The sequence below is a fragment of the Eutrigla gurnardus genome, assembly GCF_963514095.1.
Source record: "Eutrigla gurnardus genome assembly, chromosome: 19".
NCBI classification, from domain to species: domain Eukaryota; kingdom Metazoa; phylum Chordata; class Actinopteri; order Perciformes; family Triglidae; genus Eutrigla; species Eutrigla gurnardus.
The window spans coordinates 105,447-132,283 of NC_139930.1; the positions used below are offsets into that span (position 1 = coordinate 105,447).

At 42.9% G+C, this 26,837-nt stretch overlaps 1 protein-coding gene across 1 annotated transcript; it reads left to right on the forward strand.

The window, feature by feature from the left end:
• The first annotated feature begins 6,372 nt into the window (after window positions 1–6,372).
• LOC311030272 (interleukin-6 receptor subunit beta-like) lies at window positions 6,373–9,793 on the forward strand. The gene is made up of 4 exons (XM_084035922.1): window positions 6,373–6,707; window positions 7,050–7,132; window positions 9,079–9,304; window positions 9,398–9,793. The coding sequence occupies exons 1-4, from the start codon at window positions 6,647–6,649 to the stop codon at window positions 9,616–9,618; spliced, it is 591 nt and encodes a 196-aa protein (XP_083892048.1). The 5' UTR covers window positions 6,373–6,646; the 3' UTR covers window positions 9,619–9,793.
• The last annotated feature ends 17,044 nt before the right edge of the window (window positions 9,794–26,837 follow it).

Consider the following 26,837-nt stretch of genomic DNA (forward strand, 5'->3'; position numbering starts at 1 on the left):
AAAGGTTTTCTACTCATTAAGTAAGACACAGAGAACTGTGTTGACAACAGTTGACCAGTTACAAAAAAAAAAAAAAGGAGAGGAGGGATTCTCCTATTGGGTAGTTTTGATTAGGAGGGAGTCTTGCTAAGTCAGTAAAAAACCCGAGGTCAAACAAGCACCTCGGAGTAATGGGTCTGAGAACAGTATAAGGTACGTCTTTGGAACGACGAGACCTACTTTGATCCCTACCTCAAAGTACTGGGTCTTGAGGCCAGTAACACGTCTTTGGAATGACGTAAACTACTTTGATCCACCAGGCCGCCTGAGTTAACAAAAAAGGAAAAGCGCTATCACTCAGGTAAGACAAACATTAGTTTTTTGCTGAGCACGTTCGTATTATATTTGTTTGTGAGTTTCTGCCGTGTATGTTTTTCTTATTATTATTATTATATTTGTTTGTGAGTATATATACAACCTATTTAAAATAAAATAGGATAGGGTGAACTAGATAGAAATAAAATAAGATGGGTAACAGCCATTCGTGTTGCGGCCGGAACACGGAAGGTGAGTATAAAGGAGATTCAAAGTATATGCAGGAAAAAGATAAAGACAGCGTCAAATATCTTGTAGCCTGGCTAAATTGAACCAGCACAGGACACAAAAATATCTTCTGGGGTCTTTAATTCTGAACAGAAGAATATGGTGTACAAATAAAATAAATGATGCAAGTTTAAAACTCAACTGGCTGATAGTCTTCAGCTATATCTACAGTACTAGTAGAAACAAAAATCAGCGACACCACACTGTGCCTGGCACACGGGACGCTTACTGTAACTCTGTCTAGTCTGCTATAATCACTGGACAATGTCCGTAAACCTTAAGTAATTATCCTATTACAAAAGTAAACAATGTAGACTCGCACCAAAGAGTACAAAACGTGTCTTAAGGTTCGGTACAAAAGAATAAAAATAATAAATCTACAGACTGCTATCAGAGTGTACAAAAATGTCCCTATAAGCAACAATAGAGTGCAAAGAATTAACTACAGTGGCTCGACCCTATAACACAAAGAGCCCACAAATTCACATTAAACACTCATACATTCACAGGTCAAAACATCACAACGAATGTGCAGTATTGTAATACATAACGTTACTGACTTGTGCATTTTTCCCGTAGGCCTAGCACCAACAGCACTGACGACGGCCTGCTACACGACAACCTTTGGGTCTCTCTCGTCGTCCGTTTGCCTGCCAACCACTAACACATACGCCCACATAAACAATAAACATTTCAGCCTGCAAACACGCATTACTCTTAAACAGACCCATTTATATCATATTTACCCTCATTAACCTCGGAAAACCGTAGTGTGGTCGCACCGCTGCGGGCAAGATGGCGACCTCCGGTATCTCTTTTCCTGCTCTACAACCAGTTCACCAAACTGAGAAAGCGCCCTCTGGTGGCGTTAGTAAGCAGTTGCACTACATTTTCCCACCCGGCTACAATCTTAAACTGTGGAAAACCAAATATGGGTTTAGGGGAAGACTAAATGTGGAGGAAACTAACAGATTGGGAGCAGGAAGATAAGGAAATTAGACTAGAGCAGGAGAGAAAAAGAAAAAGAAGCACACAAACAGACAAGTTCTAATCTTTGTCCTGTTCTTTATTCTCGCCGAGAACAACGGAGAGATGATGACGAGGTCCCTCTGGGTCCGACGCCTGTCCCTCCCCCTACCCAGATCAGCCTCATCTGCGGCCACCTCCACTCCACCCCAGGTCGGCACATGTTCCGGCCTCCTCCGAACCACCAGAAGCCTCCGCTCCGCAAATACCAGGGCACCCATGGGACGCAGAACAAGGGGGTAAAACCCGTAGCGGTAAGACATTCAATCATCTTATTTCATCACATACACAGAAACAAGGGAACGGAGAAGATAAGTGACTACTTTGTTTTGATGATGATGATGATGATGATTGGAGGAGTGATTGCAATGTGTTTTACCGAGAGGGTGCACCGAGAAAGCGGGGTGGATGGCGGAGAGGAGGAGGAGGAGGAGGGAGAGGAGGGGGCGCGGAGGGGAGCAGGTCGAGAGACAGGAACGATGTTTGCTAAAACTGGACATTGGGTGAGAGACTGCAGGTCCGGAGGAGGACGAGGAGGAGGGGCAAGAGGCAGAGGACTCAGAAGGCATCGACACTCATCTCCCCGGAACCGAGAATCATCACCTGCGTGACTATCTCAACGGACAGGTCATGCTGAGACACACACACACACACATACACAGCACACAGGCGATGTCATCAAATTTAGCCAAATTTAACCCACCAAAATTCTATTGTATGTTGATGATATTCTGATGGCTTCAAAAACTCAAGCTGACTGTAAAATAGACACTTTAGCACTGCTGAAGTTTTTAGCTGAACAAGGTCACAAAGCAAATTATGTCATTCTTAGGCATGACAGGCTTTTGCAGGCAATAGATTGCTAACTACGCTGAATTAGCACAACCACTGCAGGGTCTAATCTATGATCAACCTATGGCAGCCGGGATAATATTATTTGGACACAGGAGGCAGAACAATCCTTCAAACAACTAAAACAGGTTTTAGTGAGCACATCAGTATTAGCACTCCCAGACTACAAAAAACCTTTCATCCAAACATGTGACGCGAGACAAGGATTCATGACCAGCGTTCTAACACAGCCTTTTGGACAAAAACTACGACCGATAGCTTACTACTCTTCTAAACTTGATCCCATAGCCAGATCTATGCCTCCATGCTTACAGGCAGTGCAGGCAGCAGCTATTGCTGTACAGAGTTCAGCTTCACTCGTGTTGTTTCATCCATTGACATTGAAGGTTTCACATGCGATTTCTGTACTTCTGATGCAAAACAAAGTAGCTTTCATGTCACCAGCACGGCATCTCAATTGTATGACAATACTAATGGTGCAGCCACATTTGACAATCGAACGCTGCAATACATTGAATCCATCTTCACTTTTGCCACACGAACAGGACGGTGATAAACATGACTGCTTAGCTAAAACTGAGGAGACTGTTTCGCTGAGAGCAGACCTGACTGATACACCACTCACACATCCAGACATAAAAATGTTTGTTGATGGTTCCTGCAGGAAAAATCCAGATGGCACGAATGCCAGTAGTGTGCGGTGGTGACACAGGGGAGGGTGTTGAAATCCTCACCTCTGCCATCACATTTCTCAGCACAGGCAGCAGAGATAGTAGCTCTGACCGAGGCATGTAGATTGGGGGAAGGGAAAGCTATCACAGTCTACACAGATAGCCAGTATGCGTTCTCCACACTGCATGTTTTCACACAACAGTGGAAAAACAGAGGCATGGTAACATCTACAGGCAAATCTATTCAACACAAAGATTTGATTCTAACTTTATTGGATGCTATTCTCCTACCAAAAGCAGTTGCAGTTTGTAAATATCCAGCACACACTACCGGGACTGATCCAGTTTCATGAGGAAACCGCAAAGCAGACGAAGAAGCTAAACACGCAGCGACAGAGGGACAGGGTTCAGATTAGATTTTTGTAGCTGATAGCCCATCCATCCTAAAAAAACTCCTAAGAATTGCGGCTCAACAGGAGGGATGGTGGCAATGATAGGTAAATGTTTTACAACATATGGATTCCAAAATTACTCTAAAAATGTTTGTGCATCCTGTTTGATTTGCTCCAACTCGCAAGGAAGAATGAGACCTAAAAGAGAATCATTCCCGAAAGCTGAATATCCTTTCCAAACAATATGGATGGACTTCATCAAACTAAACAAATCAGAGGGGAAGAAATACTGTCTGGTAATAGGAGATATGTTTTCAAAATGGGTTGAAATCACACCAACAGCAACAAACGACGCTATAGTGGTAGCAAAAATCCTTGCTACTATTATTGCACTAAGATTCGGTTCCCAGAAACAATTTATTGCGATAACGGTCCACATTTCAGAAACCAAGTCATGGCTAAATTATCAGAAATGTCTAACATTCAACTAAAAGTTTCATTGCAGCTATCATTGGTATCACTGGTCATCTCCTCGCTGGGAAGGTCCATATCAGGTTCTGCTATCTACACCGACAGCAGTCCACATCGCTGAGAGAGGAACGTGGGTTCATCTGACACACTGTAAGAGAGCATACAGCACTCCAGGGGAGACAGATAAGTAAACACCACACCATGGCAGATAGACCATGGAATCCATACCAAAGGATGCGGTATGAGAGGAACATTGTGTCTAATCAGTCTGGTAGCAGTGATAGTGGTAATTCCGATACTCTTGGTACACGAACGTCAGTCTCAACAATCGAATGGCAACAACAATCGCACCACAGCTGAATCACTGATTATAAATTTGACACTAGCCAATACAACGCTAGCTAATTCAACACCAGCCAAATTAAGAGCTAAAAGAGAAATCGGACCGCAAATTGTATAACTTTGTGTCTCTACCCGCTGACAGGAACTGCACCACTGTACTCCCCCTGTGCCAACTCACACGCGGCCACCCTGGTTTGAGCCATATGACGGCAACTACACCTGTCTGTCTAGAGAAGAAGGTACGGTTAGTGTAGGAACTTTGGCTCCCTGTAATCTAACCCTGAAGTTATCAGCAGGAGAATGGGGTGTGCAGGATGCGTGGGTGAGAAGACAACTTGTGACCAGGGCGGACATCTGGTGGTTCTGCGGTGGTAAGACACTTAGACCAACATTAACAATTGATTGGATTAACTATATGTACTATAACCAACAAAGGTTCATCAATTACACCAGAGACAGCATCAAGGGGTTGTCTTCACAATTAGATAGGACTAGTCTCTTGGCATGGCAGAAACGGCTGGCGCTGGACATGCTGCTGGCCGAGAAGGGAGGCGTGTGTAAGATGTTTGGGGATATGTGTTGCACTTTCATTCCCAATAACACCGCCCCTGACGGCAGTGGGACTAGGGAGCTGGCAGGTTTGACATCGCTATCCGAGGAGTTCGCGAAAAACTCATGACGATCACCCTTACTTTTCATGGATGGAGAGCATGTTTGGGAGGTGGTCAGGGCTCATACAATCAGTTCTGATAACCATAATTATAATGACCATAATTATGACTACGTTGTGTTGTTGTTGTTGTGTTCCATTCCTGAGAGACTTAGTTCAGAGGCTGATTTACGTTGCCATGAACAAGATGTTACTGTACACCAGAGTGCCGGATGGGGAGGATAAATCTATCAGATTACAGTGACAATGAAATAACCCCTGTGAAGTGTGCTTCCCGATTCCTAGGTGAGCAGAAAGTTCCAGGTGATCTGGAAGCTGAGGACATGCACGGAGACTTGGAGGATTTCTATGATTAGTAGTTTAAATAAAAATAAAAACATAAATTCCACAGCACAATGATGTATTTACAGAAAATCCCAAAAGGAAGATGTAAGATACTGATAAGCACGAGTGCAGCGTCAAGAAAAAGATGTTGTCTCCACTATGTATATATATGTTAATCACATGATGGAAGGAAGTCTGTAATGTTTTATTGTTTTCCACGAGATTTCTTAGGCAGGGTCAGGTTCAACTAACGGGATCGATGGGTTGACCAGCCTGTGTTGGACATTTTGTTTGATTTCTATTCTTCCTTCCTATTAAGCTTTAGACTGTTAGAGATTAGATTTAGATGTATTATGTATAACCTTGTTTGAATTGAATCATTGTATTTTCCCAATTGGACTGGAGGACCACAAGGCGGTCGCCTACAGGCAGAGGGGCCGTGAGAGAATTTCCCTGCCTGAATGTAAAGATGGAAACTGAAGTTGCTAAGAAACTGCCTGATTTTCGCTCTCACACTCCACAAAATGTAACTAATGATTATGCTTGAGATAAGCATAAACAGGAGGGAATGTTCTAAGAATTTTGTATAACCTCATGTCTTAAAGTTTTCTTTGTTCAGGTTACAGCTTTATGTGTTGAACTGTTTATTACTTTAGTATCCCCATGGCTGACCTAAATGTTATCAGAGGCCTGATAGTCATGATGTCTTGTTCTGCAATAAGGTTAACTGTCAGTGACGCGTTATCTCCTGTGCCTTTAAAAGACTCAAGTCACAACCGTGATTTGAGCACTTCCTCTGTAGCATCCTCACACGTTGTTGCACTGTAACTGCTTATCTTGATCAAGATTAAAGTCAGACGTCGACTTTACTTATGTCTCCGATCTCCTCCTTGGGTGAATTTATTCGTTTACGGAAAAATTATTTTAACAAAAAGAACACATTAACATTAATGGATTGTTTAATTTCTGTTACACCTGATGGATATAATATTGATTTTCCATTCACATATTTTTAAATATCGCATTAGAAAAGCTGACTGGAAGCAGCAAACCTTATTAACCTTCAAAAAAACAGATTTTACATTGAGGTGGTTTTTGCCTTTTTGTTGAAAAAAGTTAATGCACTAAATGGATCGTGGAAACTCAACATTTTCTCCGATATTCCCATAACGTGAATGTTTGTCTACGTCAGACAAAGTGAAACATGACCCACGTCAGCTGACATGAAAGGTTTATTTAGTAATATTTTTCATCTTATTTATTTGTTGAAACAAATTCCTGAAGACCTCTCTCCATTTTCTCCCATAGATGGTTAGATGACCAAGCCGACTTGTGTTGTTCCTGGTTCAAACCTCTTCTTCTACTGTTTACTGGCAGGTTATTGACAGATTAGTGACCTTATTCACTCTTAACAAGTTGATAGAAATGCGCCTTATTCACATTTCTTCAAAATGAGCTAAAAATGAGCTTTGACAGTTAAATTGAAAAATGAATAATCTAAGTCCTTTAAGCTTCCTTTGAGCCATTCAGTCCTCAAAGCACTGACATCAGTGTCTAATGAAGAAAGCACCACTGTGTGCCACAGTGTGCAGGCTGATGAAGGGTTACTTAGGGTTAGGGTTTGTGCAGCCTCGTTGATTACTCCCCCAGGACAACAACAATAATATTGAGATGGTGTGATGTTTTTCCTTCAGTTTCCCTTGTTTCTCTTTTGTCTAGTACCGACAAGTAAACCAGATGTATGGAGGATCATTGCTGAGGGTGACAGCACAAATGAACGACGTGTGCAGTTTATTTCTAAGGTAAATACCCACATCACCTCAGTTTAACCTAAGGACACAAATATTAATGTCGCATTGGAAATCATATAACAATAACATGTTAGAAAACCTATACTTCTTGGCTAGATTGATTTTTTGGATCAAACTGCTCGTTTAAAAAAAAAAAAATGGTAGAGCATTCATCCGATCACTTAGGTGTGATGAACTGTCTAGAGCAGAGGTCTTCAATGTTTTTTTGGCCAAGGACCCCTTAGCTTATAGTGATGTGGGGCCCGTTTCAGGAAGCAAGTTAAACAAACTCTGAGTCAAAACTTGAACTCTATGTTGACCAACTCTGAGCTGTCAAACTCTGAGTTTTCGGTTCCAGAACAGCAGTTTTGAATTAGTTCAATCAACTCTGAGTATGTAAACTCGCGCGAGTTACGCGCGTGCCTGCCGACTCTACAAAGCCATCATCAATGGAGCTCTGATACTACGATTCACCATGGCAACCGGGAGAGCGTTAGATATTACTGAGTGTTTATGGAGAAAACAAGCTAATCCTTAGAAAGCGGAGCAACGTAACTGCATCAAAGTAGAGATAATTGGCGTGGCAGACATTTACGCCCCGACTTAATGTGTATAACTGAATGAAACAGTCTATTGGTCTAAAGGTGTTATAAAGGTGTCTAAAGTCTTTATGTTCAGCTTTGTAGAGTGACACTGTGGTGTAACGGTTAGCAACACTGCCTACGATGCAGGCGACATTGGTCCGACTCCCGTGGCTCACAAAGTAGCGCAATGAACAAATAATCATTTTCATTGGGTGTAATCCCCCCAGGCACAAAAAGAAACGGGCTTCAGTTAAAAATTAAGCATAAGAATATTGTGCAAATACGTAGACTAAGGCATATGATTTTAATCATGTTTCACATATTAAACAGTAAATATAAGCATCTATTTCAACAAAGAAATGTCCTTTTTCAGAAACCTCCCGTTCGCAAAAAAAATCTAGAGAGCTCTGCAAAGAATCTGGATTATGTCCGCAATATGAAATGTCGAAAATGTTGGAGAATATTGTTTAGATATGTGATCTGTAGGGAAGGTAATCAAAATTCTCTCCTGACGTAAAGCTGCTAGAATCACTTTTATTTCCATATCGATTAGGTTGACGAGGAAAGACCAGCTCAGAGTTGGTTCAGGTTCCGGAAAAAGGCGGAGACATGTAGGAGAGACTCAGGGTTTGTTGAAGAAAACCTGCCAGCGAGCAGGTTAGGTTCACGGAGTATGTTATCCGGGTAACTGACTCAGATTTATGCTGAACTGGCTTTGTGAAACTGAAAAACCAGAGTTTCCCTCATCTCAGGGTTAACTAACTCAAGGTTTTCACTAAACCTGATTTCTGAAACGGGCCCCTGGTGGACCCCGTATTACATATCATATAAAATACGGGCCAATAATAATGTGTAGTGCAGCCTATAGTGCCATGTATAACAGTACTTTGTAATGGTGTGTATGTATATAATGATAAGCCATTAAATTATTAATTGTTGGCAGATTCATATTTTAATTCTACTTCGGAATTAGTACAATTTTTCAACATATTAAACAAACAGAAAAATGTATATTTGCTTATTAAAGGTTGTATTCATGTTAATGTGTATTTTTGGACATATTTAAATTTTTGGAAGAAAAAAAGTTTGGGATCAAATTATTTCAGGGACCCCCTGCAGTAACTCTGTGTACCCCCTAGGGGTCCCGGACCCCCTTTTGAGGATCTCTGGTCTACAGAGACAGCCATCCTCTGTTGCTATCTACACATAGATTTTGTTGTGATATGACCATATACTCCAAATTAAAAGGACTTAATTAAATGAATTCTAAGCAAATCAATGTTCGGCTTTACCCACGTGGTTCTTCGACAGCAGGAGGTCTTTCTGGGGCGATGCAGGAAAGTAACATACAGTGTGTAACTTTTATCCTACCAGGATCCTGTACTTGCCAATGGGAGGAGATTCAACATAAAGATTCAAGCCCGAAAGGATGAAGGGAAGAGTGTCAGTTCAGAGTGGGAGAGTATCAACAGGTCAGACAGCAGCTCAATCACCTTCCTCAAACAGATTCACCTGTCGAACAAGAACTCTGTTAAAGTCTCCGTCAAGGCTGTCAATTCTGTGGGGAATTCTCCTGAGTCATCACTGTACGTCGCACATGGTAGGTGTCCATATCCATATGAACCTCTATAGGCATGTATATTATAGTATTTATATATATATATATATATCTTGGTATGTGTGCTTGTTCCAGAGCTGGCTCCAGTTGAAGAGCTGAAGGTGTGGCCCCATGAGGGCCAGCTGTGGGTGCAGTGGAAACCCCCCAAAAACAAAACCACAGCTGTATTGGAGTATGTGGTGGAGTGGGTCAATGATAATCAGACAGACTGGCAGAGGGAAAACAGAAACACCAGACGCACTGCCATTAAAGGTAAACAAGAGTATCTGGTTTCAGCATGCCATTTAAAGCTATAGTCTGCATTCTGAAAATCAGTTGAGCCTCTGAGACAGATTTGAAAAAAGGGTTCAACATGCCATTTAAGGTATCATCCTTCGTCTAGACCAGGGGTATTCAATTAAAAGTCACTGAGGTCCAGTTACTAAAATTTCCTCCAAGTGAAGGTCCGAAACTCACAAGTCCAACTTATGTCTTATAGCCTTCCCCATGTTTTCATATGGTTTCAACAATATTTTGTGTCAATTTTCAACACTTGTATAGTAATCAACTAAATATTTTACCATAAATAAAAGTAGTCCCAAGCGAATGAACTTAAGGCCTTTAAAAAGAGAACACAATTCGTCCCTTTGTTTCCCCTCAAATAATGTCTCAGCAACAGCGTTCAAGCACTCCTTCACAATTGTCTATCACTAAATGTTTTTTGATGTTGCCCCAAAATCCACGATACCTTAAGCAAACATTCGTTTGCACGTTGCTGGGCTGTAAATTAATGCGTGATCAGTTGGGTAGATCTGCATACTGGCCTTGCAGTTTGGTTATTTTGCGTGCCCTCAGCTCGGACTTCAGTGGATAACTTTGCTAAAAATATCGATGCTTTGTTTCGTAGTGGCGCTTCACATCGCCGCTTTTGATTAATGCCACGTTTTCGGAGCATATGAGGCACACGGGTTTGGAACTGCCTGCCAGACGAATGAACATATATTTCTCCGTCCATTCATCTTGAAATCAACGGTTTTCCACATCAAACTTCCTTCTCTTGGAGCAAGCCATGTTGCCATCGCTGTCTTTCTCTTTCCTCTTGCTCGCTCTGGTGCGCGGAGGGTAAACAAACCATTTGATTGGCTCAATTCAGTGAAGTCATTGTTGTATTAACTGGAGTAGCTGCGCCCACTGTAGCCGCGACCGCCGAAAAAAAGATAATGCTCTATGAAAATGATCTATTCTCGTGAATTCATCAGAGATTGGTCATGGGTCCGGACAGAACCATCAATCGGTCCGGACCCGTCTGCCATTTGGGGATGCCTGCTCTAGACTACAGTATCGGGGTTCAACATGGCACTACAGGTATCGTCTGATATGGAAATTTTGTCCTTCTTGATGAGAGATATCTGAACTGAAGACTTACACATGAGAAGGTTTGGTGTGAATGTGACCTGTGACCTGTGGCCTGTGGCCATTTGTGTGTGTTTTGCAACCCATGTGTGCCTTGCGACATAGGTGTGGTTTATGACCCAGGTAGGGTTTGTGACCCATGCAAGGTTAAGTTAAACATTTGAGTTTACGACTTCCATCCCTGTGAAATGAGTGAAAACACACCCACAAGAAGATGGATAAATATCATGTTTGTCTCACAACACATTGAGTCTACACATTGTAACAGACCAGCATGTTGCTCTGTGAATTCTCCTCTTGATCAAGATTAAATCCCTGTTTGGACCTTGAGCTGACTCCGATCTCCTTCCTCCAGTTCTATACCAACGGGTAATTATTTTAACATTTTGGCGCCCAACGTGGGGCCCCAATATCTTTCCCTCTCTTCGTACAAGAGGACCTGAAGACCTTAAGGCAGAGGAAATAGAAACCCTCTGAAAGACCTCCACCGCGGGGCTCATATAGCCTCGTTTGGGACAGGAGGCCAGGTCCTCTGAAGAGGGGGCGGTGACGGGGCCAACCACAGAGGGGAGACGGACCAGCCAGGCAAACAGAGTCAGGGACTCATCGAAAGGGTAAGAAATTTCTAATAAGTAAAGCAAGTCGGGAACTTGGGGGATCGATCTCTTAGAATAGGTCAAAGGACCTAATAGGAAAAAGGAAATAAATAGAATCAAGCCAAGGCTTGGGGGAGCAGGACTCTCTTAGATTTAGGGCAGGACCCTAAATCCAGGTAAGCTGTCTTTGGAAGGACAAAGATTAAACTAATCCCGAAGGCCTGCGAAAACAAAAAGACGTCAGGGAAAGGGTTAGAGACCCATAGGTAAGAGTACTCAAAAGGAAAAGAAATGAAAAGACCGGTAAAATAGAAAAAACGTTTAAATAAAAATACGTATTGAAAATTATTAAATAGATAAATAAATAAATAAACAAATAACTAACAAATTCAAGCTGGGAAATTGTAATAGTTGTTTTAGATTGTTGTTGTTTTTTTTAAATATTGTTGTGAACCTGACGAGGTTCAATATAAATGAGATGCAAAATGAATGAGCCAGAAAGCTCTAGATAATGTAAAATATATAAAGAAGTGGGAAAAAGGTTTAAAGGAAAGTTGCAGGTGGAAGAATGCAGAGAATTGGTAGAAAAAAAAATAGAGGAAAGGTTAAAGGGAAGTGAGAAAAGGTAGAACAAAGAGGGATACACACAGGTAAAAGCATGGTTAAAGGAGGCAGAAGCAAGAAAGAGAGGAATGTAGAAACAGAAAGTATAAGTAAGTGAGACAATGTAAAGAAGAAACTGAGAAAAGAGAGGTTGAAGAAAGGAAAAGATAGGAAGAAAAGGAGAAAAAGGAAAAGAAAAAGATTCAGTATGTAATAAACTTTATCCTGTTTTGTACTCCAACCGAGATAAACAGGATGACAAGTATGTGCCTCTGGGTCTCCACCCTCCCCCGTACATCATCCCTCAGCCACCACCGCCTCTTGTCCAGGCCTCAGCTCCACTCCTTCGCCCTCCCTCTCTCTTCGCATCTACTCTCTCCACTCCTGCACCGATAGCAACAGTTTATAAGGAATCACCTAATTGGTGTTGGAACTGCTGGGATACAAGCTACGACTGACCATGAAAAGCCAAGAAAGGCGGAACAAAAAAGGCAAGTGAATTATTTGTCATGGAAGATGATGATGATGATGAAAATTATGCTAATTCATTTACTGATGTGTATTTCCGAGGCAATGTTAGCAGTGGAGCCTGGAGAGGGAGAGGAAGAGGAGAAGGACGGGGAGGACGAAGATTTGGAGATGAGAGCTGCTACAGTTGTGGTAAATTTGGACATTGGGCTCGAGAACGTAGAGCTCCAAAGGGCAGAGGTCAAGGAGGCTGGCGGGGGAGAGGAGGAGCAGGGAGACCCAGACGAGTTGATGATTCATCGGCGTGACTTCAATAAATCAGGTCATGCATGGACACACACACACACACACATACACCAAGACACAGATGAGGAGGAAGAAGAAGTATGCTCACTAGAAAGTGCTGAAATATTTTTAAGCATGAATCAGAAACCGATTACTGATCACCAGATTATTGGTTAACAATTATAAAACTTTAAAACTTGTTTTCTATGTGATATGGGAGCATGCAGAACAATTAGAATAATCAGAAAAGATGAAGGCGGTAGTAGACTGCCTACAGACAACTATTCTTTTCGATGGCCATGTCCGCAAACTTAGCAAAATTTGAACCCCCGTGTAAAAGCCAGATACTATTATATGTGGATGACATCTTAATAGCGTCTAAAACTGAAATAGATTGCAAAACAGATACCTTAGCTCTATTAAAGTTCTTAGCTGAACAAGGACATAAGGTCAGCAAAAATAAATTACAATTGTGGCAAACGGTTGTAAAATATTTAGGTTTTAAGATTTCACAGTCAGGTAAACATCTAGACGAAAAAAGGAAAACAGCTATTTTACAAGCACCAAAACCTACAACCAAAAGACAAATGATGTCTTTCTTAGGTATGACTAATTTTTGCAGACAATGGATTGCTAATTATGCTGAAATAGCACAACCACTCCAAAATGCTATATATGACCAACCTATGGCAGCTCAAGACAAAATAACATGGACTCAAGAAACGAATGATGCTTTTGTTAGACTCAAACAAGTTCTAGTGAGCTCTGCAGTATTAGCTTTCCCTGATTACTCAAAGCTGTTTGTTCAGACTTGCGATGCAAGATCTGGTTTTATGACTAGTGTTCTAACACAACCATTTGGAGGAAAACAGAGACCTATTGCATATTATTCATCAAAACTTGATAACATCACAAAGGCTATGACACCTTGTTTGTAGGCAGTACAGGCAGCTGCTTCTATAGTGTTATTTCACCCACTGACACTTCTGGTGTCACATGCGGTCTCAGCACTTCTAATGCAGAAAAAAATAGCTTTTATGTCACCAGCGCGACATCTTAGTTGTATGACTATCCTACTGTCACAGCCACATCTCACTATAGAGAGATGCACTACATTAAACCCATCAACCCTGCTACCAAATGAAACAGATGGAATAGCACATGATTGTGTAGGAGAAACTAGTGCTAGAGTTTTACCAAGACCAGATCTCACCGATGTACCACTTGATGCTGCTGATATTGTGATATTTGTAGATGGCTCATGTAAAAAGAATCCTGACGGGACAAATGTAAGTGGATATGCTGTAGTAACATCTGACAAGGTTTTGAAGTCAGGCTCCTTACCGTCGCATTTCTCTGCGCAGGCAGCAGAACTTGTTGCACTTACAGAGGCGTGCAAAATAGGGAGAAATAAAGATATAACTGTATATACAGATAGCCAGTATGCATTCTCGACACTTCACGTGTTTGCACAACAGTGGAAAAATAGAGGCATGGTAACATCTACAGGGAAACCTATTACACATAAAGATCTCATTTTGCAGCTACTGGATGCCGTTCAACTGCCAAGAAAAGTTGCAATATGCAAGTGTGCCGCACATACTACGGGTAAAGATTTTATTTCAATGGGAAATAAAAAAGCGGACGAGGAAGCAAAACGAGCGGCTACTACTCAGAAAAATGTAGATGACATTTATACTACTGAGACTACGCTTACACATATAGATCATGACATTTTGAGGGACATGCAAAATAGTTCACCTGAGACTGAGAAAAACATGTGGCGAAATAAAGGAGCCACACAGACAGAAACGGGGATTTGGGAGAGCCTCGACGGAAAGCCTATACTACCAAAAAATGTATTTAGATTTGCTGCGATATTGAGTCATGGGATTACCCATGTCTCAACAGGAGGGATGGTATCCACAATAGAGAACATTTTTACTACATATGGATTTCACAATTACACAAAAAAAATGTTGTGCCTCATGATTGATTTGCTCTAAACATAATGCTCAAGGTAGACTACGTCCTAAACCAGGTAAATTTCCAGAAGCGACATACCCATTCCAATGTATCTGTATGGACTTTATTGAATTAAACAGAGCCGAAGGAAAGAAATACTGTTTAGTGATAGTGGATATGTTCTCCAAATGGGTAGAAATTACACCAAAAATGAATGTATTGTATTGAACAATGATGCAATAACTGTGGCCAAAATTTTGGCTACAATAATAGCTCCAAGGTATGGTTTTCCAGAAAAGATTTATTGTGATAACGGTCCTCATTTTAGGAATCAAGTAATACAAAAGCTATCGGAAATATTTTCAATCCAACTCAGGTTCCATTGTAGTTATCATCCACAGTCAGCAGGACTGGTGGAAAGAAACAATGGAACTATTAAAGCAAAACTGAGGAAGGCTATGGAAGAAACAGGGAAGAGTTGGGTAACATCTCTACCAGCTGTAGCATTAAGCTTACACATTCAACCTAATAGTACAGGATTATCACCATTTGAAATATTATATGGAAGGCCATTTAGGGTACCGCTAATAGATACAAAGGGAGATGATACAAGATTGACTGAAACAATCGTTGACTACATGTCAAAAATGATGAAGAACAAAAGTGTTATGTCTACAGTATCTCCTCCTACAGATCCAGCACCAACAGGAGGGCCAATAAACCCAGGAGATTGGGTGTTTATCAAAGTCCTGAGGCGAAAGAATTGGTCAGCTCCCCGCTGGGAAGGACCCTATCAAGTGTTACTGTCTACACCCACAGCAGTCCGCATAGCTGAAAGACAGACTTGGATCCATCTCACACACTGCAAAAGAGCACAAATACCACTGTCAGATAAGTAGAAGCATTCACCATGCCGGATTTAAAGCTATGCTTGATAACTGTTTTATGTGTGACCACAATTGCATTCCTTATTTCAAATATAGGGACACAAGGCCAGGTATACGATAAAATGAGGGAAAGAGCTATAGGAATACAATCCAGGTGGGACACTAGTAGAGGTGTAGTGATAATAAAATGTACTGAAGGGATGAATTGCATTGCTCAGATTGATGCATGTCAGGTTTTCCCCTGTTCAGGACAACACTTTCACTGGCCGGAGACAGAAAATGATATCTTTGTCACCACGGCGGCATGCACCACATATAGAAGTGTGGGGTAGAGCTGTTCATATAAGTGGGTGTGCGTGCGAGAAGTGGAGTTGGGTAATTGCTAATACAGGACCACGGGATTGGGGATGCAACCCAAATTCTAACTTGAAAAACCGACTGAAAATTATCAAGATACTTGCAAAACAAAATATTTGCAAAACAAACAATTGCATGCCTGTAATAATAACACTTAAGACTCCTAAACGCACTGATAACGGAACATATGTGTTGGGAGCATGGGGGAGAGGAATAAACGAGGTTGGGATATTCCATATAATAGTGTCCCCAAACCCGAGAAATCAGACAACATCTGTAACAGCCACACCAACCAAATCGACTTTGATGAAAAATAATCCTGTAAAATATATAGACATAAAAAATATGAAGGAAACGTATGCCCTAGAAACAGGATTCACAGACTCAAATGTATGGCTACAGTGGATTGTTCACACAGCCCGAAACAGCAAGTTATCCTCTTCCAATTGTCTAGCATGTGCAGCAGCCAGGCCGGGGTTAGGCACAGTGCCTTTTCCCCTTAATCCAGATAATGATCCAAAAGGTTTTCGTTGCATGCTAGAATTATACAAATCAGAGAGTGATACAAACTGCACCACTTTGAAACTTCTGTTCCCCCCAGTGTCATCACAGATTAAACCACCTTGGTTTACGCCATACACCGGGAATTATACCTGCTTGACACGAAGCAGAGGTACTGTGTCAGTAGGAGTATTGACAACCTGTAAAACCATCATTGATGTAATTAAGGGCGAGAGCAATGTCACTGATGACATAGTGAATGATCAAACCATGGCCAGAGCTGATGTATGGTGGTTCTGTGGAGGTAAGATACTCAGAGCAAAATTACCAACTGATTGGAAGGGAACTTGTGCTATGGTACAATTATTAATGCCAACATATATTTTACCATATGACACAATGGCATTAGAAAAAGTGACGATACATAATTCACGAGCAAAGAGAAATGCACCAGCAGGATCTTTTGACAACAGAGTTTATATAGATGCAATTGGTGTTCCTCGAGGTGTTCCTGATGAGTTTAAAGCCAGAAATCAGGTTGCTGCAGGATTTGAATCACTCCTGGCTTGGTGGGTAACCGTTAATAAAAATATGGATTGGATAAATTACGTCTATTATAACCAACAAAGATTTTTAAATTACACTAAGGAAGCAATTGGGGACATACATCAACAGTTAGATAAGACTAGTTTAATGGCATGGCAGAATAGGATGGCGTTAGATATGTTGTTGGCTGAAAAAGGAGGAGTATGTAAAATGTTTGGAGATATGTGTTGTACGTTTATTCCTAACAATACAGCACCTACATCACTAAGGCGTTGAATGGATTAACCTCTCTATCTGCAGAGTTAGCTGACAACTCTGGTTTTGAAGATCCTCTGACAGGATGGCTCCAGGACATTTTTGGAAAATGGGCAGGTTCTATGAAAACTATGATGTTATCTGTAACCGTAATGATTACCATTCTAATCGTTTGTGGATGTTGTTGTATCCCCTGTTTGAGAGGACTGTTACAGAGACTCATTGACACCGCTGTGACTAAAACAACTATGCTGTATGAAAGGATCCCCATCACCGATGATCACCGAGCGGACTATGAGAATGCAGCACAAGAAAATGTTACTTCTGATCTGACAGATGATGATTCATATGGTAACCTCTTTGATGAAGACAAGGACACTACGGACTAAGGATATGTTTATTCTACTGATTATGATGAGGCTACAGAAAATCTAACTGAAGTTGTAGTTTTCTGAATTGACCAACTAGAGCCACTTAGGAGAAAAATATTCACAGCATTTGTACATATTGAAGATGACCCCATTTCTTTTGTTCTTTTTACGTGCAAGGGATAGTTTAACTAGGTAGGGAAAGGTCCGTAGCCAAGCCCGATGGGTTGACTAGCTTGGCGAGGACATTTATGTTTTGTTTTTGGGGGCAACAATGTAATCAAAATGCTTTTGAATTTATGCTTATTTTCATATAATTTCTGTGCCTTGTTAAATGGAGTACCTGCGAGTGGTTGCCGGGGCAGCGGGACCGTGAGAGAGTTTCCCTTTCTAGAAGGATAATGGATAATAAGAATGTTTTGAACTGCCTGATAGGGTTTTCGCTCTCACACTTCACAAAATGTATGTTATGATTATGCTTAGAATCAGCATAAACAGGAGGGATATGATATGGAAATTTTGTACTTCTTGATGAGAGATATCTGAACTGAAGACTTACACATGAGAAGGTTTGGTGTGAATGTGACCTGTGACCTGTGGCCATTTGTGTGTGTTTTGCAACCCATGTGTGCCTTGCGACATAGGTGTGGTTTATGACCCAGGTAGGGTTTGTGACCCATGCAAGGTTAAGTTAAACATTTGAGTTTACGACTTCCATCCCTGTGAAATGAGTGAAAACACACCCACAAGAAGATGGATAAATATCATGTTTGTCTCACAACACATTGAGTCTACACATTGTAACAGACCAGCATGTTGCTCTGTGAATTCTCCTCTTGATCAAGATTAAATCCCTGTTTGGACCTTGAGCTGACTCCGATCTCCTTCCTCCAGTTCTATACCAACGGGTAATTATTTTAACATCGTCCTTCCTCTAGACTACAGTATCAAGGTTCAACATGCCATTAATGGTAACCTCCTTCTTCTAGACAACAGTATCGGGGTACAACATGCCATTAATGGTAACCTCCTTCTTCTAGACTACAGTATCGGGGTACAACATGCCATTTAAGGTATCATCCTTCCTCTAGACTACAGTATCATGGTTCAACATGCCATTAATGGTAACCTCCTTCCTCTAGACTACAGTATCAGGGTTCAACATGGCACTACAGGTATCATCCTTCCTCTAGACTACAGTATCAAGGTTCAACATGCCATTAATGGTAACCTCCTTCTTCTAGACAACAGTATTGGGGTACAACATGCCATTAATGGTAACCTCCTTCTTCTAGACTACAGTATCGGGGTACAACATGCCATTAATGGTAACCTCCTTCTTCTAGACAACAGTATCGGGGTACAACATGCCATTTAAGGTATCATCCTTCCTCTAGACTACAGTATCAGGGTTCAACATGCCATTAATGGTAACCTCCTTCTTCTAGACTACAGTATCGGGGTACAACATGCCATTTAAGGTATCATCCTTCCTCTAGACTACAGTATCAGGGTTCAGCATGCCTTTAAAGGTAACTAAGGTAATTAAGGTGTGTAGAGTCTCGCCCCTTCCTGTGTAGAAAAGCTCTTGATTACTGTTATGAAACTGGCTGCACCTGTTGGGAGATGGCTTTAGATAAACACATCAAACACCTTTCAAAGAAACCCAGGTGTGTTGTAATGCTGGCTGATATCCTGTATGGCTGTCTTTCACTGCAATGATGCTGGGGCGCACCCCAGTGGTATTCAGGTTAACTGCAGCTTAGAATGTAGACCCTGCAAATGATACTTTATGTTCTGCTTTGATTATCGGATGCTGGCTTAATGTTTTTGAGATTTCTGTATTTGAAAATGAGAGGAAATCAACTACTGACAGGAACAGTAGCACAAATCTTTAAACAGTATGGAAATCAATGAACAAAAACCTGCTTATGTTGTGTTATCTGTCATTCCAAATTCATCTCCAAAATGGTAATGCTATTTTAGTGCAGACTGATTAGAAAAGTGTGTTTTTTATCCAAACTGACAGTGGCTGTGTGAACTGTAAACTTTTAACAACCACTATTCAAGCCTGCAGGTTGCGTCAAACTTTACAGGTTCTCTGCTTTACTCTTATTATATAGGTTTGAATTTACCGTGACCTAAAATTGAATTTTTCGTCCCTTTGTTTCCCCTCAAATAATGTCTCAGCAACAGCGTTCAAGCACTCCTTCACAATTGTCTATCACTAAATGTTTTTTTATGTTGCCCCAAAATCCACGATACCTTAAGCGAACATTCGTTTGCACGTTGCTGGGCTGTAAATTAATGCGTGATCAGTTGGGTAGATCCGCATACTGGCCTTGCAGTTCGGTTATTTTGCGTGTCATCAGCTCGGACTTCAGTGGATAACTTTGCTAAAAATATCGATGCTTTGTTTCGTAGTGGCGCTTCAAGTCGCCGCTTTTGATTAATGCCACGTTTTCGGAGCATATGAGGCACACGGGTTTGGAACTGCCTGCCAGACGAATGAACATATATTACTCCGTCCATTCATCTTGAAATCAACGGTTTTCCACATCAAACTTCCTTCTCTTGGAGCAAGCCATGTTGCCATCGCTGTCTTTCTCTTTCCTCTTGCTCGCTCTGGTGCGCGGAGGGTAAACAAACCATTTGATTGGCTCAATTCAGTGAAATCATTGTCGTATTAACTGGAGTAGCTGCGCCCACTGTAGCTGCGACCGCCGAAAAAAAGATAATGCTCTATGAAAATGATCTATTCTCGTGAATTCATCAGAGATTGGTCATGGGTCCGGACAGAACCATCAATCGGTCCGGACCCGTCCGCCATTTGGGGATGCCTGCTCTAGACTACAGTGTCGGGGTTCAACATGGCACTACAGGTATCGTCCTTCCTCTAGACTACAGTATCAAGGTTCAACATGCCATTAATGGTAACCTCCTTCTTCTAGACAACAGTATCGGGGTACAACATGCCATTAATGGTAACCTCCTTCTTCTAGACTACAGTATCGGGGTACAACATGATGTGAACCAGGTGAGAGCAGAGTCAGTTATGCCAAGTTCAGCCAGGGTGGAGAGGAGGATTTGGTCGTTGACTGTGTCGAATGCAGCAGATAGGTCGAGGAGAATGAGAACGGAGGAGTGGGATGAGGCTCTGGCATCTCGCAGGGACTCAGTCACTGTGAGGAGGGCCGTCTCAGTGGAGTGAGCAGTCCTGAATCCTGATTGATTAGGGACAAGGAGGTTGTTCTGCGAGAGAAAGGATGACAGTTGGTTGTAGGCGGCACATTCCAGGGTTATAGAGAGGAATGGAAGAAGAGATAGAGGTTGTAGTTTCGGATGTCAGCAGCGTCTTGGGTGGGTTTTTTAAGGAGGGGCTTAACTAGCAGTCTTATAAGCTGCTGGAATGACACCTGAGGTGCGGGAGGAGTTGATCAGGGTGGTGAGGGATGGCAAGATGTTGTGTGAGATGTCTTGGAGAAGAGAGGAGGGAATCGGATCAAGGGAGCAGGTGGTGGCACCGTTAGATGTAACAAGTGCGTGAACGTCTTCAGAGGTTAGGGGGCTAAAGCTAGTAAGGCCATCAGAGTTGATCTGGGTCATGCTATGCAGAGTCGAGGTGAAGTCTGAACAGGTGAGTCTTGAGCCTTTTTTGGAAGATGGCAAGTGACTCTGCTGTCCTGACATTGGTCGGGAGTTCGTTCCACCACTGAGGCGCCAGAACAGAGAAGAGTCTGGACTTTGCTGAGCGACATTTGTTTGATTTCAGCGATGGTGGTACCAGCCGGCCAGCTGAAGTAGAGGAGCGAAGTGCTTGCGTCAGGACGTGTGGTTTGACCAGTGTTTGAAGGTAGATGGGTGCCGTTTCATTGATGGCCTTGAAGGCCAGTGCCATCGTCTTGAATTGGATGCGTGCTGCAACTGGGAGCCAGTGGAGGTCACGGAGGAGGGGAAGCCATTCTTCATCCAAGCTCTGTATTCTCAAGGTGGAGTTTAGGATCCTTCTCACAGATCGAATTAACCTCTCCCAAGCTCCTCCGTGGTGTGATCCGGTAGCAGGGTTGGAGGTCCACTTGATCCCCTTCAACGAGAGTACATCATTGATCTGCTTCAAGTTCCACCCCTTGATGGCTTGTCTCAACTCGCGCTCAGCACCGACAAAGTTGGTACCATTGTCTGACCTTAGCTCTTTGACTTGTCCTCTTCTCACAACGAAGCGTCGCAAGGCGTTAATACATGAGTCGGTGTCTCTTATGGCCAAACATGTGAAGATGACCCCATATCTTTTTACAAGACTCCGCCCACACTTGACTTCGAAAGGACCAAAATAGTCCACTCCAACATAACTGAATGGAGGTTCTTCTGAAGAAACTCTGTCTTCTGGCAAGTCCGCCATTTGCTGCTGACCTGCCGCCCCATGTAGCCGCTGACAGACTACACATTTAGACAAGATTTTCCTTATAGAGCCAATAGCACCAGGGATCCAGAATCTCTGGTGTAGTCTGGACAACATGTGATTCCTGCCACCATGGCCCACCTCTTGATGGATGTGTTGCAGGATGAGTTCTGAGATGTGGAGGTCATTAGCAAGTATAACAGGATGCTTGGACTCCTCAGTCATGGCAGCCCTACTAAGTCTTCCTCCAACTCTTAACACACCATCTTCTAGTACTGGATTGAGTTTATGTATGTGGATGTTTCTTCTCACCCAATCACCTCTTTGCAGGCAGGCAAACTCATCTGAGAACCTTTTCATCTGGCAAAATCTGATTAATTGCATTTCGGCTTCTCTGATCTCTCCCAATTAGAGATAGACACCATGTTCTTTGAATTGTGTATATCTTTGGCGAGAACGACTTCCTGTTGAGATGCCGACTGAGTAAGGCGTGCAGAAATCTCCTTCTTCTTCCTAATGTTCAAAAGCAAGGTCTTGAGTCTCAAGATCCAGCCCATCACTCTTGTGAGACGTGTCCAAGATGAGGGTCGGTTGATCAAGGGTGTCACCGCATCTTCAACATCTTGTGTTGTCGGAACCCCAATGGCAGCGGATATCTTGACCTCAGGCTCTCCAGGTGGAAGCTCCTGCAGGGTTAACAGGCCAATCTTTCTTTGGTTGAATGAGAAACGAGGGACCGGATATCCAGGTTTCACAAATCTTCATCGAGATGCATCTGACACCTTGAGGATTTCTGAGACTCTGTTTTCCATGAAAGTACAAAGTACAAAAAAGTTTCATTCTTAATGTATTTCAGAACAGCAGTACTGTCCAGAAAACAGAGTCCTGAAGCTGTAGTGTGAGCTCCCTTTTCCACAGTTTGTCCATACGAGCTGCTACAACGGCTGCAGTTAGATCCATACGTGGGCCTTAAAAGGTGCCACCCTGGATTTTCCCATTATGAATGCGCTGTTGTTATGTAGCTGCAGATAAGTAACCGTACCATATCCCTCCTCACTTGTGTCGCGAAATGATGCAATTGAGCAGTGGTTACTTCTCCAAAGTTCTGAGTTTTCAAACATCTTCTCATGCTGACGCCTTCCAATAGATGTAGCTCCTTCATCCAGTCTATCCACTCCTGAAGGACTGGTGCTGGTATGGAGTTGTCCCATTTTAGCCCTTTCCAGCACAAGTCCTGCCGTTTAGCTGTAAAAACGACAGGAGCTAGGATCGCCAGGGGGGCGTAGAAAGAACTGACAGTAGACAGAATCCCCCTATGGGTCAATGGTCTGTTCTGAAGGGTTAGCCACCCCTGGCACAGATGGATTCAAGGTCCTTGTAGAGGGCTATAGCTTACTGTTCTGAGGCTACTGAAGCCAGACAGTCGTCGACATAGAAATGGTGTATGATATTCTCAATCGCGTGCTGCCAAAGAGCTCCTCAGCACACTTTCGGAGAGCAAAATTAGCACAGCTTGGAGATGATGTTGCCCCAAACAAATGAACGACTATCCTGTATTCCTTCTTAGACTGACTGACGTCTCCACTGGGCCACCATAGGAATCTCAACAGATCTGCATCCTCCTCTGGCACTCGAACCTGATGGAACATAGCCTCGATGTCTGACATTAGAACAACTGGTTCTTTCCTGAAACCTGGTCAACACTCCAATCAATGTACTTGTAAGGTCAGGGCCGTTCAAGAGCTGAACATTGAGTGATACTCCTTGAAATGATGTTCCACAATCAAAAACAAGTTTCCCTTTCTTGGGATGGTATACCCCATGATGTGGAATATACTGTAGTGAGGGAGTGGCGTGGGGCGGAGGAACTCCCCGGAGTGGGGGGCAATCAGGGGCTAATGCAGTTCACCTGGGAGGGGGAGGAAACTGAAGGGGGTCAGTGGCAGGGAAGAAAAGAGGCAGAGGAAAAGTCTGCGAGAGAGAGAGACGGGAGGACGTGAGCGCTGTCGGCCTGAAATTTTTCCGGAGCCAGTGGCACTGTGGCGGGTGGGTGCTGTTCGCAGCTTATAGTGCTGCCGGCAGTGAAGACAGCTAAGTAGGGGAGTTCATCGTGTTGATCAGTCCTGTATCAAGAGGGGAGGCCAGAAACCTCCTTTAGGTAGCGAGGGACCGGGGAGTAGCCGTGCCTTACTTGTGCTCTCATGCAGCGGCCACATCAGTGACGCCGACCACGCTGAATGACTCCACGCCTGCCAGCTGAGCAGCCTGTTCTCCGGTGCACAGCCCAGTTCCATTGCCTAGACCCCACGGGGGGGGGGGGGGGGGCTCGTCACCATAAGTCCTTTATTTCAATGATTTTCATATAAACTTACTTGTAGTCTTGTCAGTTAATGTCCGAGTGTTACATGATTTCCTTTTTAAAGAAAGGTTTTTAATGAACTGACGTCAGTGTGCCAGGCCCCGTTAAGGGCAGCTCATTACTCTTGCAGCGCTCTACCTCCCCCTAGTGTTAAGAGTGAGGTTCGACCCTTTATGTTGTAGTGGTCCCTAAGGAGCCAGTGTGATTTTGAGCTCCCATGGTGTGTAGTGTGATACCTGTTCCGGTTGCTGTGCAGTGATTTGTGTGCAGTGTCCCTTTTTGGGTGTGTTCTCTTGTGTGCAGTGTTAGTGTCGCCGGATGGTGGAGTACCTGCCTGACCTGCTGGAGCTGCCCTCATTGGTCTGCTGGGTGCAGACGTCCCTAACCTAAAAATTAATTGGAAATAAAGATTGTCTATTCTTATACATATCTGTCTGTGGTGGGTGCTCTCTGACCTCTAATACCTGACCAGACCGGGTTAACAAAGGTGGTGGCAGCTTGACGCTACTCTAAACATCTTAACAACAAAATTGATTACAATACCATTGCCATCAGTGCGTTCCAAATCCATGGCTGGCACTTTCTCTGCGTATCCCTTGGAGACGAGGCTATTCATGAAAGCCGTGTAGTCATTATGGAATGATGAGTCTTTGATAAATCTCCTTTTTAATTTAAGAGAACGTTGCTCTGACATTTTACGGTTGCAAGGCATGCTCATCCTTCTGTTCTTCAGAGGCAGAGAAATGCTTTAATGACCATCTATAAATGTTGCAGTCTTGTTGGCCATTTCCAGGAACTTACAGTCCTCCCTTGAGAGCCTGGGTTGTTCATCCTGACTACATTCTGGGAAGTCTGCCTTGAACTGTTGTTTCCAAAGCTCATCGAGTGTTACAGCAGAGATTCTGTTGATGGTAACTGCAGACTGAAGCACAGGTCCGTCGCAACATTCTCCAAGAGGTCCATTCACGGTCCAACAGAGCATGGTCTTAATGGTGTATGGTCCTTCATCCACACTCCGGATGACTTCCAGTGGTTCCAAAGCTCTGGGCATATTCATGCCTATCAAAAGCTCCACTTTTGCATCTATCTCCGGCAAGTTTACATGTTTTAAAAGGCCACATATGGAGGTCTTGCTGTCTTGGGATGTTATCTCTATTTACAGGCATCCTATGTGTGAAGAGGTCCAGCATGCCACAGTACCAGTCACCGTCCAGTCCAGTCACTTCCAAGTCTGACACAATCAGTGTTGTGCAAGTTCACACTTTTCATGAACTAGTTCAAAGTTCAGTTTACACACGTTCAAAGTGAACTGTTCACGTTCATAGTTCACCAATTAAATTCTGAACTAGTTCAAAGTTCAGTTAATTTTTTTTTTCGGCGTCTGGTCTATTTTGTGCGCGAGCTGCGAGCGATCGTGTCCATTCTGGCAGGAAGTCACACAAAGAAACAGAGACAATCCGGTCAATTTTCAAAATAAAGCAATTTTCGCGATTGACAAATGCGATCATATTTGTGTATCTAAACAGAGTAGAGAGATGAAAACAAACAAACACACACAAACACACACACACACACGGTATATCTACACTACTACTGTGTACATACACACGCGCTTTGGCGGCCGGTGTGACCCGAGATGTAGAGAGGAGCGCTGCGCAAGCCCGGCGTGCGCGCACACAAACTCTGTGAAGAAATCCCAGTGATATATCTCTTTAGAAGAGATACTATGCTGTTTCTAAAGTGCGAGCAAGGTCGTGTCACTCGACTCATCAGGAGAAAAAAAATCTGTAATGTTTAATTGGACCGCAACATTGACGTTCGTCGTTCATTTCACACAATCTGAACTAATTCACGTTCAAGTTCTTTATTTAAGCGTTGCGTTCAGTTCAAAGTTCACCGAAAAATGAATGTGTTCAATGAACGCGTTCTTTTGAACTCGTTCATGCACAACACTGGACACAATACAGCTGTCCACAACACGACTCTTCTCTTGGTCCATGGTGTGCAAAAGAATCGATGTTCTTCTCCCGGAGTGACTCAGTTTATCCGTCAGACCCATTGTACAGAAGGACGCCAAACTTCCTTGGTCCAAAAAGGCAAAGGTTTCAACTGTCCTTTGACCTTTCTTTGATTTCACCTTCACTGGCACAATAGCGAGTTTACAATCTCGTTCACCTGCCCGAGTGAGACCACTGCTTTGAACTGTTACCAGATCATCCACTGCACATTCAAAGTTGCTCTGGCCTTTCCCCACGTCTGCTCCCATTTCCTTGTGATGGATGTGAAGCATACTTGGGTGTCTTGAGCCACATTTTTGCATGAGAGACGTTTCCTGCATTCCTTACTGATGTGCCCAGTACGCAAACAGCCGAAACAAACTCCATTCCTTTACAGGAAATCATTTTTTTCACCTTGATTCCTCTTCTCCAATAGAGCGCATGACTCCAGCATGTGTCCACCATTGCAGTACAAGCAGGTTGTTTCAGGTGAGGGTCCATCTTCATCCTTCTGTATGGATCTTTCTTTCGGCAGCA

What these genes read in the sequence shown, in the direction of transcription:
- LOC311030272 (XM_084035922.1), top strand. Translation starts at nt 6,647, where the DNA reads ATGACCAAGCCGACTTGTGTTGTTCCTGGTTCAAACCTCTTCTTCTAC. An exon ending in CTTCTACTGTTTACTGGCAG is followed by an intron (nt 6,708 to 7,049) that starts GTTATTGACAGA and finishes TCTTTTGTCTAG; the next exon opens with TACCGACAAGTAAACCAGAT. An exon ending in GTGTGCAGTTTATTTCTAAG is followed by an intron (nt 7,133 to 9,078) that starts GTAAATACCCAC and finishes TTATCCTACCAG; the next exon opens with GATCCTGTACTTGCCAATGG.